The 20496-nt window shown below is 43.3% G+C and overlaps 1 protein-coding gene across 1 annotated transcript in view; it reads right to left on the reverse strand.

Moving 5' to 3' along the window:
- LOC133124573 (latent-transforming growth factor beta-binding protein 2-like) overlaps positions 1-20496 on the reverse strand; it is a 119416-nt gene that overhangs the window by 85059 nt on the left and 13861 nt on the right. Inside the window, exon 3 of the mRNA XM_061235882.1 lies at positions 8483-8768. Coding sequence (XP_061091866.1) covers positions 8483-8768 — 286 coding nt within the window. The remainder of the gene's footprint in view (positions 1-8482; positions 8769-20496) is intronic.

Raw genomic sequence — 20496 nt, forward strand, 5'->3', positions numbered from 1 at the left:
ATGTTGCTGCCACTCTATGACAATGCTATAACATTGACAAAACATTGCAGTAACATTGGGAGGTGGGATATGCCACCCGATCTCATTGAGAACATCTGCAGTCAGGTCCCACCATGCGAGCAGACCATTTAAAAACAATGCTGGACGGATAAGAGAAATTAGGAAGAGATGGAAATCTTGCATAGTGTGTCCTATTTGATAAAGCCATGTTTTGGAAAAACAGACGGACACATTGGCAGCCACCGTGCCGCAACCCTTGCTTTGCATTATGGGTTCAGCTCGGGCCGCTGCAGAGCTGAGTCTGCAGTCTCTGTGACGTTGGCTGGAAAACACAAAAACGCAATGCGCTGCGGAGGATGTTGCAGGTGTGCTGGAAAGCGCTGCTTCCCCTCACGCGTCACAAGCGAAAGGGCTCATCTGGGACCGGGAGGGGCCAAAGGTCAACTCTGCAGTGTCAACACAGAGGGCAAGTGGGCTTTTGATTCTTTACGACGGAGTTAGCCGACCGTCACTTCATTTCATTCGTGCAGTCAGGGATTTGACAAAAAAAGGCACGTTCTCTCAAAATGTTTTGTAAGTTCTGACCAGGTTGACTTAAAAAGGGGAAGGAAGGTTACTACAGTAAGTACTGAAGTAAAACAGGTATACCATATGGAAAGTTGGCCGTATATCATGGCTACAGATTTATCCCCATCGATTCCCCAGCGAGTGGCTTCCTCTCTGGGCTGTAGCACTTGGAGACACCGCGGCCGGTTCTCCTGTCTTTTCCTGCCTGTAGAGGAAAGTAGAATACCGGGTGCTAGGATGGATTTCCCAGGCAAACGAGTTCTACTCTAAACCGCAGAATACAGTAGGCAGACTCCTCCTGAGGAAGTGTCAAGTGCACATTACTATATCTGAGGGCGACTGTGGGTGCACTGTTTAGGCTGATCCGACAGATATTTCTTAGACTTCCTGTATTATTCTTCCTTCTCATGAAAATCCAAATTCCTAATGTGACATCAGAGGAATTAAGCCTTTTTAAAACAATCAGGCAGACTCACAAGTAGTCAAACAGAACACTCAGAGCATCCAACACTCTGTTCTGTCAGCCATTTCTTCCAGGACATGTTCTCAATGGATCTCCCCTGGTTAAATAAATGATTTTTAAAAAATACTGTGGTGAATTACTCTTGATACCAGTTTCAAATTCTGCTTGTATGTGGCACATTGGAGAAAATGGCAAATAATTGAAGAAAAAAAAAATGTGGCAACATTCATGAATGAGTATTCACACACAGTCATATACACACACGTGTGCACACATGCACGCACATGCACACACTCTATATGCCAAACACATCCTCTACAGCTCCAGAGTGATCCAATCAGTTTTAAGAGCAAATATAGCCTTCCCCACTGATGTTCAGCAAGTTAATACACTTTCCCCTTCTGCTCTTTCTGTGACCTCCAGTCACCTCACCCACCCACTGTTTCCCCTATAGCATCCCAGGGCACAAGTGCTCAGAGGCCGTAGAAAGCTTTGTTGACAGTACTTCAGGGAGTGTAGCAGCAGTGGTTATTGTAAAAAGGAATGACTAATCCATGGTTAATGCATTCAGAACTCCCTCAGAGACCACAATTTATCTGAAAAATGGCTGCAGGGTCTCGCGTCTCCTCTGAAAACAAGCTAGTGTAAACACACCTCATTACTCCTGCATGACTACTGTGTATTAGTCACAAGCCAGCAAGCGTGGGCTTTTCTAAGTACTTACAGTAACATATTGGGAAACAGCCTTGATGGTAATACTACCAAATGGCAGGTAATAATAAAACCTAAATCAGTAACACACTCACACTTTCACTCACACTGTCTGCTCTCTACAGAGTGTTTATTTTATTTTCACAATTCATTAGTGAATCCAGCTTAGCAGACTTACTTACAAGGGTGAGAACAGTAGTTTGAAAATCAGCCTGAATACAAGATCTTTGAGTTGCTGTTTCTCCTCTGAACCCCCACTACCATCTCAGTAGGAATGGCCCCATGAGTGAACACGTGACCCTTCTAAGTGAAACATGTCTTTATGGGCCCCTTTATCCGCCCCGTATTTTTCTCTGACCTCAGTGCCTCTGCTCCCGCCTCTCTCTCCTTCTTCTCGAGGTTCAGAAGGAAACCACGGGCCATTTTATCATCTCCTGCAGCAGTAGACCAAAAGTCATTAAGTCTGTAAGCTGCTGTTATGAAAACATGGCCCGCTCAGCGCGTGGTGTAGTAACTTCCTAATGAGTCATGCCCCCGAGCAAAGCCGCTTTACCTGAAAACATCTCTCAGATGCACACATAAACGGTCTTTCTTATAGAGTGGATGTACGTGGTAATACACAAGGCTACAGTATGGATGAAGAGTGAAACACCACTCCTCCTGACTTGCCATCAGCGTTGACATACCATAACTTCACTGACTTAGCCCATGTTTACCAGACTTGATGTTCATGGCTAAAGATAACTGAGACTTGTTCTGAAGTTTTGCCAATTACCTTCAGAATGTATTACTGTACCTTGCTTTGGAAAGTGTCTGCCTATAATTGTAATGCAATGTAATGATGGCAAAGTAATCCCATCAACAGGCATGATGTCCTCCTAGCTAGCAAATTCTAAGGTTGTTACCTGCAATACAGGTGAATCAGACCTATGAATGAAATAGCTTTGGAAGAGGCTTCCTTTTTGGACATATGTGCCTGTCCACAACAGTACTCGTTATTCACTTTCTTTTCTAGATCATACCTCTCTGATACTCTGATACTTACTCAAGGAGCCAGTAAAAGGTCTGCCACTCATTTGATCCTGATTCATGGGCTCATAGTCATTGGCAGGGGCTGGGATCCTAAGACACAGCTTGCTCCCTTCACCTTGAATTAGCTAACTCCTGGAGGCAGCACAAGATGACAGTGCTCAGTGACTGTGAGCATATCTTGGCCCATCTCTCATCTCCTTTCCTGTGGAGCGGTGATGTCAGCGAGGGGATGGCGAAGGGCACGACGGGGACACAAGGTCGGGGAACCCGACAGGTTGTGTCCATCCCAGCTGCGACAGGGGCGTTCACAGCTGGCCTTGACCCTCGTAAAAGGCGGGTGATGGCCACCGGGCCGGCCGTAGACCGCGGGAACCTGAGGTTGGCCGGGAAGTAGGTTTCAACGCCAGTCCCGGAGGAAAGGCCTGCCTTCAGACCCCCTCCCTCAACTGCAGATTCAAAGCCTGCTTCCCGCTTCCAGAGGTCAGGGGGGAAGGCAGAATTTACGCGCTTATTCTCAGGATGGGTCAGGTTCAAAGTTTACGAGCTTAGCTCAGACACCAGGGTCCCTACACCTGATGCACAGCACAGGCCCTGGGAGTTTGCTGGAGGTCCATATGGGGAAGGGAAAGGTAGGCGGGGATGTGGATGGGTTGGCTTCGGGGTAAGAAACGGCGGTTCTCAGGCCTCAGAGCACTCTCATGGGAAGACCTTCATATGGTTAGACGATCCCCATGCATTTAAAAAACGCCCGACTGTCACTCGTAAACATGTTACGTTCATTCACCAAGTTTGTGCACAGGGAATTTTACTTCCTCTCTCGGTCAGAAAGAGTCAGAAAGTTGCAGGTCCTGCACACAGGGGATCTGGGTAATGTGAGCCACAATAAGCACATTTTTTAGGAAATGTCTCAGACAACAGCACTTGGTTCAGTTTCTTATTTTTGTGGTTAAGTTGAGGCTCTGCTTTTTGTAAAGCTGTTGTTAAACCGTTAATGGCCGCGCTGTATCGGAAATGCTGCCTCAGTGAGTTAGCTCGGACTCGTGATGCCAAGCCGTGTCTGATGGAGCGATTAAACAGACATTACCAGGGGCCTAGTGTATATCGTGTCATGAACTGAATGAACTACACGCATAATGATGCGGGCGTTGAAAGGCTTCAGTGTTTGCTGAGAGCACAATACGGGTGATGTTCTCATTATATGCAATATCCCTGAGGTTGTCTGGTAGTGACAATTGCTCTCTGTGTGGCCAGCCACAACTCACCCTGGCTGCCCACTCCTTTCCATCAGCCTCAGGCTGGCATCTAATATGCCTATGGGTTTACAGCACTTCCTGCTTCTACAGGGAGGCCTCTTACACCTGGGAAATCATTCAAACTTAAAAAAACAACCCAATTGAATTAGTTAAATCTTCACAAGGAAAAACAGTAAGACAAACTCAGAAGAACATGAAGTGATTCCAAGGGCTGTACCAAGAAACTTTCCATCCAAGTTTCACAGAGCATGAGAGTGGTATCACTGAACATATTCAGCTATCCTTGAATGAAATTCACAAGTGCTGAAAACCAGCTTTAAAACAAGGCAATACATTTTTATATAATCAGAAAAGAGAGAGAGAGAGTTCACAATAGCACCAGGCCAACTGGCAAGCCCAGACAGCAGACCGTCTGGACAGATCATAGTCTAGAGTTACCAGCTCGTCGGCCAGATGACCCCTCATCCCCCTGACTGCTTCACTGCCAGGCAGAGCGCCTTCTGGAGCCTTTACAAAAGCCCCACGTGCATTTCAGAACATTTTACGAGCACAAGGGGGAGAAAGGTGACAGACATAGACATACCTCACACTTTTCCAATTAAGCAGAGCAGAACAGGATGACTGGAAGGTTGGAGAGGGTTGAGTCTGGGCCTGCTGTTTGAACTGTCTGAGAGGCCTGCACCTTTTCGCCAGGGCTGGGAGGAGGGAGGAGTGGGGAACAAACCAGCAGGACAGTCTAATCTGCAGCAGGGCTGCTCTCCTCACTTGTTAATTTGGGCTTGGCACAGGCCGCGGATTTCTCACTGACCTTGCATTGCTCCCAAATTTTGGCAACAGAGCAGCCGGTCTGATATCTGAGACGAAGGCCTTCGGCGCACGGCACCCTGGGCCATTTCCTCTAAACTCCCCGCCATCGACACCCCCTCCTACCGCTATTGAACTGACCGCATGGTCCACAGTTACTGACTGCATCACGGAGTGCTTCCACTAATCTCTGTGGAATTACTCTAGAAACAATGTGAATAAGTAAAGGATGCAGCAACGTAACAAAGTCACACATAATTGTCGGCACCTGGGTCTGCATACTACTGCACTGTTGAGTTCCATGGCAAGCCTTTTTTAAATAATTTGCTTATCCATAGTATTATAAAGCCTGTCTCTTCGGTTCAACATCCTCTACAAATTAAAAATGGTGCACACAAGTAGTACTTGAAACCAGCCACTAATTCTTTCCACTACTTAGTGCACCGACTAAGCTGCACAGTCCAAAAACCAGGAAACTCCATCCAAGAGCCAACATTTTTCCTAAATTTCAGCAATTGGCAGGTATATAATAATTGAGTGAGTAAAAAAGATGTGTTTACATTTGGTGTACAAATTTATGGTAATGCACATTAGATGGAACAGAGCTCTGCAGTAAACGCGCTATTCCAGTCATTTCATTTCTTGCCATTTTCAGTCACTGACAAAAATCATTTTCTTTTGAGCATGGCACAATACCAATTAAATGGTAAACTTAAATTAAACACAGCATAAATTCAAATCAGCCAAGTCTTTCTATAAAAGACCACTCTAGTCTGTAACCAAAAATTAAACACAAAAAGTATTTATAGGAGGCACTATTATAAGACCAGACTAGCCAGACACATCAAACACAAGAAACCTTTCTCAAAAACTTTACAGATTAATAGACAAGGCAAAAATGTTAAAACTATTTTTAGGACTGTTAAAGGCCAGAGGAAATGGCTCATCCTCAGATTATCAGCACCTGGTTCTTCTGCATTACTCAGTCTTCTAGTAGCCAAAAGCTAAGATCAATCATCACTGTAGTATGTCTGACTCACTTTCTGTGTCTGCGTCTTGCGAGGAGTGAGGTTTCCTAGCTGCCCTTGACTTGTGACTCAGAGTCCCGAAATCTTCACAGCGTCAATATGAAAAGCATGTGCATAACAACAATGCACTTTTGACACTGTGATTCTATTGCTCAAAGCATTTTGAAAAAAAGATTTATGACTAAATGATTCATGAAACATTGCAGTAAATACTGGCAGTACACATAAACATATCCCAAAATGAATGACAAAACTCAAGGATAGTACAGCCATTAGTCGGTGTTTACAGCATCATATGGCACCCAGACTGTGTCAGACAATGTGCAACGTAACTAGAAACTCTAATTGGCACTTACCGTAATCATATACTTTTCAAAATTGCAGCAAGATATTACTCAGAAGACACATTGGCTAAAACTATAGTGACCTAAGCAGTCAAATAAATAACCAAGCCTTATAAATCACTGGACTCAAACCAAGCCTTTGACAGGATAAAGTGCCTCAATACACAACCAAAATCTCTCTAGAATTTGAGGACATTTCAACATCCACAATTAAAATATTGGATCAAGATTAAATAAAAACCTTCAAAGCAACAACGGCAGTTGCCAGGTCTTACACGGTTCTTTGAGAAAATGGGCGAAAATTAAACATTTTTGTGGTATGCTTCCATACTGTGGTATCCAAGGTGATTCTGACTGAAACTCAAACCCTGTCGAAGCTGAGTAGTTTATGCCATTCCAGTAAAAGGCCTTTGCAGAAGAAGGCCAAGTAATGTGGGAAGTCTCGACCACCCACTTCTGAATAGGGGCTAAGTGAAGCGGTAGTCATTTCAGTGGTGCTGAATAAGACACTTCGAAAACCAACATTGCAAAGCCAAAGAAATTAAGTTTTAATTGAAATCATGTTTTTGTTTCCACAGCATTTCTTGTCAGGCGAATTATACAGGGATAGGTTTTCACCCGTTTTGCTGTTTCACTTCATAGTTCCTTAATGAAGTACCTCGAGGGTGAGGGTAGCGCATTAAATTGCGTGAGACAGTGTTCCTACTCACAGGCAGGCAATGGGCCAGCCTGTTCCAGCGCGGTGTGCATGACTGGCCCTGCTAGCACGCATGTCGTGGACTCTGTTATCCGCTCAATATAAAGGCAAACAGTGTTAAACCCAACATCATTAGGTAAGAATGTTGTCCCAATTCCTGCTCTCATCCCAGAGACACACACACACGAATGTCCTCACTTGGATAGAGTTGTTGGCTCTCAGGTGTAGACCTTTAGAGAGGAAGACGGCATCATCAGTGCTGTGTGATGGTGGGAAAGAACAGAGGCAGCCAGGGGCGTTGGTGAGTGCATGGGGAGCGATGACATGTGTAGGTGCGTTCGGCCATTTCCAGCCCAAAAACTCCCCCGCCGGCCAAGCCCTCACTTTGAGCAGCAGGGAAGGGCCAGTTCACAGGCTGACTAATACCCCTGAAACAACAGCTCTGGCCTCCTTCCCGCATGCAGTTGGCTGTGCCATTGCAATGGGATCTGTACTGTACTGGAGTGAAGCCGGATGTGCATCAGCGGCCACATTCTGGTTACCAATGGAGACTGCTGAGTGAGCTGTTGCCGTGGGTCACCGGCCCACCCTAGGTAATTGTGTCTTTCCTGCCAGTATGGGGATCTGAGGGGCGAGGTCCAGCCTGACAGCGAACAGGCGGGCATTTGGGGGATGTTCACAGGATGGGCCTGACGCACACGCTCACAGGAGTACTCGCACACACGTGCCACACACACAACACTCATATACATGAGCTCAGAAATACTGTCGATGTCCAGCAGCAGGAGTGAGCTGTGAGTTGGGGGCTAGGGTAACGCGCTAAGTCGAACCATACTGAGCTGATAGGCCAGAATACTCCAATCAGAGACGATGACGGACATGATATTTACAGTACTGCTGTACGCCATTACTCACAAGCTAGTCTTCATAGATAAGGGTAGCCTTCAGCATCACCTGCAAGAACCTCAGCCCTGTTAGCCATGCTCTGTTTGACCTGAGATGACCCTGACTGGGTGACAAGAAGGTTGTCTTTAAAACAGAATTCATTGGGAAATTGCCATCTTAACCTGTTTTATCCCATCATGCATTGGAATCATGCTACGAATTTGAAGTGAAAAGGTTAAAAATGTTAATTCAGCTGCAGCATAAGGTACATTCAGATTCATTCCAGCTGAAAGGCTTCTTCAGTAACAGGAGGCAAGTTTTCGCTGTTATGAACCCTGAGATCGTTTTGAGAACCCCCCCCCCCCCACTTCTTCTAGTCTATCAGAGATAAACAGAGTTGGTACACATTTCATTAAAAAGCCGTGACCCGAAATCTGGTGTTTAGTATCAGTTGTGTACTTTCTTCCCTCCCCTTAAAAGTGGAAGCTATTTTCTGAGGTCAAATTATGTTTAATACAATTGAGAGGCAATTTTCTTCACACTGTGTTGGGAAAAAACAGACTGTTCCATTGACATAAAAGAGCAGGGGAGGGGAGGGGGGGGGGAGACCACTGAAGAAAGGGCTGAATTGAAAATGCAATTAATTAAGAGGGGAAAATTGCAGGGGCTGCGACGGGGGAGGAATGTTAATGACTTACGCGGTGGCGAGGGGCGGTCTCGTGACTGGGGCCTGCGGTCTGGGAGTCTGAGCCCTGCCGCCACTGGCGCTGTCCGCGGCCTGCCGCTCACTGGGCCTCCTGCGCTGCTGCTGCTGGGGGCCGCTGCCCGGCCGGACGGGCATGAGGGCCCGGGAGGTGCCCGACCGGATGTACACCTGCTCTGGGGCCACCTCCTCGCAGTGGGCGCCCTGGAACCCCGAGCGGCACACGCAGGTGTGGGGCCGGCTGCAGGAGCCCCGGTTCTGGCAGGGGGGCTGGCAGTCAGCTGTGGGGGGGGGGGTGGAGAGAGGGGGGAAACGTTAGCTGCCGTTACCCGCTGAGTCACGCTGGGTCATGTGCTGCGAGTCGGGGGTGAGGGTAGCGCGCTAAGCCGAACCGCTGCAGACCTGCGGCACAGCAGCTTCTCTCTGTGATACTGACCTTCTCAAAACTAAGCCAGACCGGTTAAATCCAGACACTGATTAGTTTAATTGGGTGATTAAGTACTCAGGTGGAACTGGTGGCTTTCCAAGATCAGGACTATGCTGTAGTTCCACCAACGTTTCCTTAACAATAATCAAGGCCTTGGGCGTTTAAGGTTATCCCATTAACTGTCTTCCAGAATGAATAAAAAAGAATCTGTGTGTTTTGTCAGATACATTTTAATCCCATTCTTTTGTGTTGAGTGGACGACAGGCCAACAATGGCTGCATGGGATTCTTTCCAAAATGATTTCTCTCTGAACACAGCTACACTTGAAAAAACCGCAGGAATGGTATTAAGACATCTCGGTAATTTAGACTGACACCAACAAATATAACCCAACATTCCACAAATGTGATGGCCGTAGGCAATTCCGTATTTGTACAGCAGGCTGAATTATCATTTCATACTTCATAAAAGTAATGGTTTTTGAAGTTATTTAATATTGACAAAACTAACAGAATCTACAGGGGGTTTACTTTGCTTGCCAACTCTTCGAAAGAGTGAAGTAAGAACCACATTTATAAATTGACAGCATACTGTATATATGGCAAATGGTGAAGTAATCGTGTGGTCATGGACGGTTCTTCCACCCACCAGGCTCTGTGGCCTGTGATATAAAACAAACAGCCGCGCCCTTCTGTGGCTCCAGTGTATGTTCTGGAGGGCACTCTGGGAATTTACAATATTGTCCTCAAACACTAAAACAGGTGGCAGCTCCCTGGTGGCAAAGACTCTGTCAACAGCAGCGGAATGCTATTGACACAGATGCTGTAGAGAGTGACAGGTAGCGCCAAGGCTTAATCCTTCACACTCCGGCTCTGTGGGATGGAGGAGGGCCTCTGAACACAAAACTCTCCAGCGTTTCCTGCCACCTTGGCTGATATGCTCATCATTTACAAGACTATGAGCTTTAATAGTGAGAGATACGTCCACCAAAGGAATTGTCCAATCTTCAATTACTTCTTCTGATCAGTAGGTGAGGTTCTAATCGGTGTTGCTGAGTTAAGCCTTTAACATAAAGCTAGCTACACCTGCTAGAGCCAGACATATTGCAGGACAGCAGTTCCCTTTTCACAGGCTCTAGAGATCTACTTTCTCCCAGTTCCTTCTGTTTCCCATTGTGCATGCATCTCCAGAACATAGATTCATAGTACACAATTTACAGCTGAACCAATTCAGAACAAGCTTTTCAATGTTTATAGAAACCATTAACAAAGAATAATTCACCACTGACATGGCACAAATTAATTCAAAATATTTGCAAAAAAAGTCTCAACTGCTCATTCTATCTGCTTATAATAAAGAAATCTAAATTTAGAGGGTCAGTAATACATCAGAATTAAACAAATTGGGTGTTCCAATAGAAGGATGTTCCATTCTGAAATCTGTTTGAGAATTTTGTTTTACGTAAACAACCTCTCTTCTGATGAAGCAAACTTAGCCAGGGTAATGTGCTTGTGGAGTCATATAACTTGGTACATGATGCAAGTTTTCCACCACAGGATAAAATAAGGTTTGTTTGGGTTCTGTTTGACTAGGAGCTATATATATCATCCTGCTAACTAGACCTATAACTGGAATACTGCCAGTGCTTGGGCCATGGTCTGTTTAGCCTCAAATATTACAAGGGTTTAGGGCAGAACTGCATCAACCGAAGCCAAAGATTGCAGTAAAAAGCGGGAGAAGGGTTTCAGCAGATACCCGAAAACCCATCTGTCCACAACAGCCAGTGTACATCTCTCTAAAACAGCTGGCCCTGTGATTCCAATTCCCTTTGTCCCTGCTGACCAATAAGCCTTCCATCTATCCTGTCTCTGTCTTTTAATTCTCCACTACTGTAGGGCACTATACCAGACGCAGGCGCTTTTCAGCCAGAAAGAACACATCAGCCGCTGAGCGCTGACATGAGCTCCTTTGATTGCGGAGAGAGGCTGACACCAGTTGACAAGGCTGGTTACAGCAGTGTCACTGCCTCTTGACTGGGTCTTGGCTGCCCATCACTCTGTCACAGTAATTGCTGTCGTGTCGATTTGTCTTGCACATCATTAAAACTAATTGCTTCGCATTCCATTCACTTGACAAAAATGCGGTTTAATTATTACATCGGGGACTAATAAAAAATAAAAAAAAGGACTTGTTGGCGAAAAAAACGGAAATTGGAAACATTCTTTGAATTATTGTTGTTGGATTTAATTATGAATGTGATGATTGGATGCCCGGTCCTGGAAGTAAAAAAAGCCAAGACTGGACAGGGCAGAGTGCACAGTAGAAGACCTCTTCCTTGGACCTGCCACCAAGTTTCTTAGTATAACGTATTGCAGAGCAGCAGCTAAGGACCTAATTGAAATCAGCAGTTTCCTGTTTCTATTCTCCTTCCCCTGTGAATGTTATTTGAGGACACCTTGCTTTCTGCTGCAATGTGGGAGGGAAAAAAGGAGCACTTTGTGTTAGGATAATAGTGCTGAACGAATCAGCGACAGCTGAGACTCCACGCGGTTTCTATGGCTGTCAGGCCTTTTAAACAAGAACCTCAAAATCAGCCATCTACCTGTGGCCAAACTATCAGCCACACTATTAAAGCAGTACACTGCAGGGCCTTAGAAAAACACAGTGAATTTGAAAATATTTAGAATCTGAAAAGCACCATAGCCCCCCACCTAGCATATCCTATCTGAAATAACAAACTATTGCCTGCTGGCTATGAAATAACTGTTACAATTTATAGAACTCTGTACACCCAGCTGGTTTGTAAATCTATGAGACAACTATGAAGTGAAATGGTGGAGAAATTGAAACCATATATGGGTTCAATTGCCAAAAAAACCACAGAAAAAGTCAAAATAGTCCATTTATGAGTCTAAAAAAGCCATTTCCCCTGGGGAATTTCATTGTAGCTGAATAACTTTACTTACAGCAGTGCATGCATCCAAATTACCAACTCCCATGATAGTTATTCAGACATTTCTGACCTTATTGTGCACACAATCCTGATCGGGTAAAGGTGAGTATGTCGAAAGAGAGCTCACACTGTAAATTGTTATAGGAAACTGACACTAAACATGAATGTTTAATGTGGTGCAGAATCTGTAAATCATTCAACATCTATTGGGACACCATTTTCACCGTACGCTTTACAATATCAATATGATATTTACATGCAGTGTGTTCCCTACCAAATGAGTAAGTAAAGAGACAGAAAGTTGGGACAAGCAGTGTGCTAGCTAAATGCATGCAGATGATAATCAAGCCCAATCAGTCTGTCACGGGAGACGTGTCTTGTATCACTTCTGCCAAACGGAAAATGCTCTCCTTTCAAGAAGAAGACCAGTAAATGTGCTCATGTCTAGGCCTCCAGGGTGAGCCTGGCTGAGGATGTTTGGCAAAGCCTTCACGCTTACCTCCTCAACTGACAATGAATTTGAGTCTAGGGTCCATAGCTAAACAAGTCTTCAGTGAGCCCTTGTGAAAGGAGAGGTAACCTCATAGAGTGCTGATGTTCCCTCAGGTACTGTGGAGAGTGGTGGTCACTGGGGGACTTGGCAGTGAGAAAGGCGGAAAGGGACTCCGCTGAAGCCAAAACGTCTTGATGAGGAGATGCTGACGTTTTACTGTCACCTTCACCCTCATACTTGGTTTCCACTGGGCTTATGGGCCCTTGGCTTTCACATCCCATCATGCTGGGCAGGCACACAAGTAAACATAAAGCCTAAATGCATTTCCTGACCCCGGCTGAAACGCTGCACAGGACAATCAGTCAGGATGTCAGCACACTGCGACCACCCAAGCTATGGTGCAGTCTGGCCGTCTTTAAAGAGCAATACATAAACATAATCCTACGCTAAAGGGAGGCATTGCAAGTTAATGGTAAATTTGTGCTGGCTATATCAAGTGGGGAAAATCCATACACATGTAATTATTTTGTACAAATACACATTTTGAGCAGTGTGGGTTCTTGGCTTCATAACAAATTTATTATGAGTAACAGTCTTGTTTCATGACAATCTAACTACTACTGACATACTGACAATCAGACAACTACTACAACTACTACTACTACTACTTCTAATAATAATATTAATAATAATAATGGCTAAGCTATAATTTACCACATTACTGATTACAAAGTAGCCATTAGACAATTTACCCTGTGGGGACAAGATAGCTTTTATAGAATAGTTTCAGAAATATTTGTAAAACAATGCTTTAATAATTATTGTGTTGTTTCTTGCCACAGAACAAGAGCCCCAAATGAAATCTAAATATAAAACACATAGAATTCATATTAAAATAATTTTTGACTCGTAAAAGGAGGAAATGGTTCATAAATGGTTCCACCACAGGCAATAAGTCCATTAACCTGTTTGGAAGTGTGTATTAGACCGACCACAGAACCTCCACCGCTGGCCTGGTATTTTCACTGTGGTGTCCCAATGCTGTTACTATTCACTGGAGTTCTCCTCCACCTCCACTCCCCTTCACAGTAATTCAAACCATCATACTTTTTACAATCCGCTCATTCAGCTAAGGCCTGAATATTTCGCATCGCTCAAGTGCATATAAAAATTCCTCCATTTCCTTTCAAAGGTCACTGATACTGTCACAGGCTCAATTTATCCTTGTACTTTTCAAAACAGCATAAATAATGAAATGCTGTCTTTGTGAGTGGTATAATCTGGGAGAGCCCTCCCGCAGTTTGATCAGATTGTGCTTTATTATGAACTTTGGATGTGAGGGGCCTTTCTCCAGTTCCAGCCTCTTCTTCTGAGCTATAAACAAGCACTGGCACAGGTCCTGTCGCTCTGTTTGTGTGTCAAAGAGGAGCAGCACAATGTCATCTCTAATCTAAAATAGTATAGGTCACCCATGCTGCTATTACCTTAGCCTTTATTCCATATGTATATTTTTATTGGTTCACAGTTGTTTTGTATGTTCCATTATGCTTTCATTGTTTTGTCTACTGTGAAGTACTTTGGTGATACAAATGAATACAGTTTCAGTATACGTTTTTTTGTTTTTAGCAAAATAGTTTAATAAGTTTCTTGTCCAAATCTCTGATCTTTAGTTGAAAAGACCAAGGCGTACTTTTGATATTGGAAAGAAGTCATAGAATTCGGCCCATACTTTTTTCACTAGCCAAGTTTTGTGATACTGACCGTGTCTGGCGTGATGCCTTCGAATGCGCAATTGGACTGAAATTAATAGGAAATGACAGCTGATTCTTTGGCACTTTGTTGACATTCTCAGCTACTGAACACATCTCATAAGAGAACTATAGAGGTCAGTGTTCCTGAGATCAAATACTCCACATCATTGAGAAGAGCTGGAGTCTTGTCAAAAATTATCATCTTGGTAATTATGAGGTTAACCCTTATGTTTGCCTTGTGTTGTCTTAAGGGTCAAAAATGACCCACCACTATGTTTAACAGCAGAGAAAACTTTTTTCAACTTTAGATTTGATGACAAAGTTTGCGATGAGTGACAGGTTGTTTCTTCATGCAAAATAGATTTTGGGTTTAAAATTTAATTAAGCAGCTTTATCTTAGGGGTTTAGTGAAGGGGCATATACAGAATGTTAAGAATACACAAGGGTTAAGTGTCATACTATATCAGCAGTCTGAACTTAATTAGGGAAATGCGGCAGCTAATTGAACTGACAAAAACACATGCCCAAAATTTCCTGTCATCTTTCCATTTATTACTTTCACTTACCATCCAAATGAGTTATTTATCCTGACTAAGAAATCCTAAGTAGGTTGAATCCTGATTTCAGATGAATCCTGTCTGAGAACCTTGTTGCTGGAAACAGAGCTCCAGTCATGATGTACCTAGGAACATTATTCCAAGTTGTGCCAGGGAGGAAAAATGTATGTTGGAGTTTGGAACTGGCAGCATCAAAAAACCATCAGCAAACTGCACATTTCTTGAAGTTAGACACTTTTCCCAGAGTGGCTGTCTCTGCACCCTCAAACACACTGAGCAGTTGTTACAGATCAGCAGCTAGCAGCACGCAGATCCAGGGCAAATCGTTCAGCTATTTCACCAGTAGCAGTGTTCCTCTATAACCATTCATCATGAAAGCTATCAGTATACAGTAAGTCCAAGTCCATTTTTATGGCCTTGATAATTATTACCAAGAAAATACTCTGATGGTGGTCCAATACTTGGTAAGACCTACTGTAGGAATTTCCCTTTTATTGATGGGCCTGGCCAGGATAGCGTTTCACAGAACTGCAGTGTCAAATTCATATGTTTCTGTTATAGCTTGGTTTTTCCCAATGTGTACAGTAGTTAGGGCTTTAACCTGCTGCTGACCCATGACACTGTGTACCTTGGGATTAGCCACGCTTTCTCAGATCAGTGTAGTGTCCACAGTCGTCTTCACTAAACCCATAATGAGCGGAGCTCTGAAAAATGTTTTACGTGAGAAAGTATTTTGGTATGGGTTTGTGCAGGGTGGACCATTTGAGACTGTGTTTTCACCAAAGATCATCAAAATATATTTACCAGAGAATATTTAAATGGTTTCCATATGACTGTGGGGCAAGCAAATGAATGAGAGAGTTTGTGAGAGAGAGAGAGCGAGAGAGAGAAAATTATGATATGAAACGCACATTGTGTTCAATATTCAATGTCCAGAATGAAACTATGTGAAAGATAGATGTTTGCCGCGCCTATGTCCCACAATTAATCTCTGATATTAATCTCTGATATGGGCCATCGCACATCACACTGCTTAAAAAAACTAAGAAAATAGCAGAGGCTGTCAAAGTATGCACTGTAATGATGGAAACAGCAATGCCGTACCAGATATGACACATAAATTAATGCACAAGAGTCTGCAAAAAGTCCCTGAGGTAGATTATTCCCACACGCCTACTAAAGAACTCATCATGACACAGGTACAAAACTATATTACACTTACCAAAGACCATCAACATGCAAAGTATTTCTCAAAACATGGGTTTTATCTGCAAGTATTCTACAGGAGGAAAATAGCTGTTGCATCTTCATCAACTGCAGACCATACTCAGACCCAGTGTGGTAACCCACTTCAGCTGCAATTAGAAAAACATGCAGTGGAGTCGGCCCAAACAGGGAGAAAATCCAACACGCAGACAGACAACAGCTGGTGGAGGGAAGGCAGCCCCCACCCCTCATCCCCGGTTTGTGAAGCAAATTGAAAGCGTCCAGCCTGGAGCCTGGATAATGACGGCCTCTTGCCACGGTGTGTATTGATTACAGGATCCGTCTAATGGCCTATAAAGCTCTCGGGCCTGTCCGAGAGAGTTATGCCCCTGAACCGTGGACTGCGTAACCTTCTGGCTTCTCCACCCTGGGCCTGTAAATCGGGCGCAGGAGCACACGTCCGTCTGTGTACCAATCACTTCACTTCGCACTCAACTGCATCGCCAGATGAGGCCCGGGGATTTACTGACCCACTGGTGATGCGGGGGAAAATGTCGTTTTTTACACACAGGTTACCTACCTGTACACAGACGGCACATATCTATATAAAGCACAAACTATGCCCCATAACATAAATGAAGGCTTTTCTATGCAACCCTGCTTTGATTAAAATAATAATAATAATAATAATAATAATAATAATAATAATACAATAATATAATTGTAAAATAATCTCTATTTCGATGATACTGCTTGTAGACTCATGTGAAAATCTAACATGCTGGAGTATATCTGAAACATGCTATTTTACACTTCAGAATGTCTTAAGTATAATTACAGTTGATGTCATGATGAAAGTAGGTTGGGTATACTTTTGGGTATGGTTAATCATTCAACCAAAATGGACAATCGAAACAGCCAACGTCTTAACCTGTTAACATTCGTTTTTTAATCCTGCATTATAGCAGCATCTACAAACAGGGAGAAAAGAGTTCCAGATTCCAGAGTCAACCAAAAAAAAGAGCATATTGCACAGCAATCTAGATTCTAGAGCCTGATTCAACCAGAAAAGGGCATATTGCACAGCAATGTATGATTTGTAAGGACATGTTGCCTCTTAATTTTGTTAAGCTAAATAAAGGTGTTCTTGATCCCATGGAATTGTTAGAGCCAGAATATACCAGCGTGCCAGATCTTTACAGTGCAGGTTGAGAAGGAACAGACTACAGCGAAGATAAAGTTGGAAAGATAAAATCTGACCTTCTTTCTGCCAGTAACATTATTTTTTTCCCTTACAACAGCGAGCCGCGTAGGCTCCGAGATTGTAAATGTTGATGGATGGGAAATTAAAACAGCTGTGCTGCAAGCTCACAGCATAGATGAGAGCCACACGGCCGAGAACACCGCAGCTCATCTTAGGTCTGATTATAATCAGAAGCATTGCTTGTATTTTTATTACCTTTTAAACAAAATGAAACGATAAACAGCATTAGATGGGTTGTAAGACAAAAATGACAATGACACATGACATTTCAAGCGGTTGACAAGTTCAGTTCAAGAAGTGGTACTGCCAGCTTTCTCGAGACAAAAAAGGGACCTTGCTGTCAAAACGAGCCCAAATAACTGGATAGGGTTTTGCAGTTGCAGGCCGTGACTGTGAGTTGAATACCTAAATCAATTAAAACATTTAAATGCAAGCTAGCGTCCTTGAACAATAGTAGGCTAGCCATAAATGTGGAAAACATTTCCATCCAAACAAGAGTCCAGATTTCATAAAACCAACTGAAAACTGCAAAATCCGTGACTTCCCTTTTTTCACTTTGGAAAAATGTATTAGCAGGCAACTCTGTCTACAGAGTTTGGAAATATTACTGGTGATACACTGCTAAAGACATTTGATGTATTTTGTGCAACCATAAATTCATTAAGTCGGAATATGCTTCAAATAAGTGCTCAGAGAAAATTATTTTGCCAAAAAAATACGGAATAAAATTCAGCCTTCATGGCGTGCAGTATGAAATTGTCTGCTTTCAACAGTGGAATAAACTTAAATTGGTTTAATGCCCAGATTACGATAGTACAGTAAATACAGCAATTACGTATTTCAGTGAGAACAAATAAAAAATAAATCAGAATTCAATGGTGCACAGATGTGGTTAATTATGCCATGATGCACTGATTAAGAGCAGCCAATAAGCTATTACTTTCTAAAAGAATTCATTATCAAAGAAATTTTGGTTGAAGTCAAGCCTGCAGGGCGGTAACTTGGAGATTAGATCGTGGTGAGTTTTTTGCAGGAAACCAGACCCTGTTGTCTAAAATTCAGAAAAGGATACAGCTTTGTGGGCTAATCCACTTTCCCTCATGTCTCTTTCTGGGTTTTACAGGCATTACTAAGCTCACTGGTACAAGTTGCATTCTTTGGAATGGACTCAATGCACAGTTGTGGCCAAATCACTAAATTACAGCTAACTGTGCTGTGCGGGGCTTTATTGTCCTCTATAAGAAAAGGCAACTGGCGTTGCGATTGGCCATGAATACTGATTGAAAGATCATCAGTTTGTGGCCAAAAACAACCAGGGTTGCAGGTGTAACATATTGTCACTGCACACAAAATAGATGTCTGACTTTCTGATTGCAAATGTAACAGCCTTGCCGTACAAGAGAAAAACAGGATGCTTCGTTTCAGGGTCTCAGTCTCAGGGTGCTGTTAAACACAAGCAGACAGAATCACAGAGAGTGCCGGTATAAAAAGCGCCATTGACAAATAGTCATAAAAAACTGTATTCCAAGTAACTATGTCATGTCCCACTAAATACAATGAAGGCAGTGTACGAGTGGAAGAGTTATCAGTTGAACATCAGTGATCCTGCAGAGTTTGTGCTTTCTGGCCATTTCACAGTTTCCCAACCCAACTGCTTGGATCTATGGTGTGCATGATGTTACTTCCAACGAAGCATAGTAACTCTGTATCCTGGCCGGAAGAAAAAAACACATGCGCTAATGGTGTCTCCAAATGTCTCCAAACGGGAAGGTTTTAATCTGTCTCTAATAGCAGTGGATATGATCAAATTAAGGAAGAATTCTGTGAGAGAGTGTGATTTTCATTTGAAGCGAGATGGCAGACTTTCTCCGTGAGCAGTTTTTTTAGGGTTGGATGGGGCCCTGTGTAGCTCAGCCAGCCAAGGAAAGCTGGAATGCAATCAAAAAGAAACTCTTTTCTACCGCACGTCAATCAGCAGCTCTTAAAGAGGCTGCTCTATTCCACAGCTCTATTCCCTTGGTTGAGAGATGCACCTTTCAACTGTGTTTCAATGAAGGGCTGCTCTGTAAATCAAGCACAATCCATTTCTTGGGGTCACTTCCTGCCCTTTCAGCCCAAGCAATTTGCATTCATGTAATAAAATAAAACGCAACCTACATTGTGAAGTTTAACACTTCAGGCGTATCTTCCTTGTTTCAGCATAATTTGGCATCATTATGGCTGAAGATCAGCTAACGTAAACTCACCGCGTTCCAAACACCGTCAGCTCCCCATGTTCCGATCAGTGCAACTTTCTTGACGAATATCAAAAAAATTACGTCCAGATCAGCTTTGGTTTTTGTGTGTGTGTAAAGTATTACTTGCTTTTTTATAAATTCATAAAGTCACATATGCGATCCATTTCAGCACACAGTGACATGGTAATAGTTGTCCACTGTGACATTGTGGTGGGGAAGCTGTTGCTAACGAGAGACTACGACCAGGCTGGCTTATACGGCGGTATTTGGACTATCGTGAGCTAACACGGTCTTCCGAACACAGAGACGTTGTGCAGATATCTGTTGTTTTCTCTATAATTATTGGTAAAATTCACATGAATCAAAGTGTTTTAGTGTCTGGGATAGTCAATAAGCAACCATAATCATAAACCACATAACTCATCACACATAACAATTACGATTGTACGGACATTAACTTCTGGTGGAAGCGGCCGCTTCCCCGTGTTCTGTTCGGAACATGGTGAGTTAATGTTATAGTGAACCGCCTTAAAAACTTAAGGCTGATTTGCCAGCGATATCCACAGGCTGAAGTAGGACAAAAAGAACAGCATGGATATATTATAGCACTTCTCCCTACATGGTGAGACATGGTAAATACAGTCCCCTTTCCGTGCTGCAAACTATGTCATTAAGCCAATTACCAACTGAGAGAGGCCAAGAGGACAAGCCTCCCCCCACACTAATAACAGTGATTGATTATGACTCTGTAAGTATTTAAGAGGCTAACATCCATTGTGTTGAAGGCTGAGGTACATCACATGGCTACAACCAGCTGGTTTGTAAGGGGATAGTGAAAAGACCTTCACCATCTCAGTACCTTAAAAAATGAGGGCAAATGCCATTCCACACAAAAAGCTACTCTCATAACATACACAGTCCCGTGACCTTTGTTACATTAGTCCAAGATGTAGGTCACGATACGGACTGCTATCAAGATGTGTGAAGTTTTTGTGTTCAGAATGAGCTTGCTAGTAAAATTTTCATTACTTGTGGTTTTCATCAAGCAGCTAAATGTCAACAACTTCAGGCTAGCCAGATCAATTACTGAATTCCTTAAGCATGGTAAAAGACTGAGCTTT

Source organism: Conger conger, chromosome 1 (assembly GCF_963514075.1).
Source record: "Conger conger chromosome 1, fConCon1.1, whole genome shotgun sequence".
Lineage (NCBI taxonomy): Eukaryota > Metazoa > Chordata > Actinopteri > Anguilliformes > Congridae > Conger > Conger conger.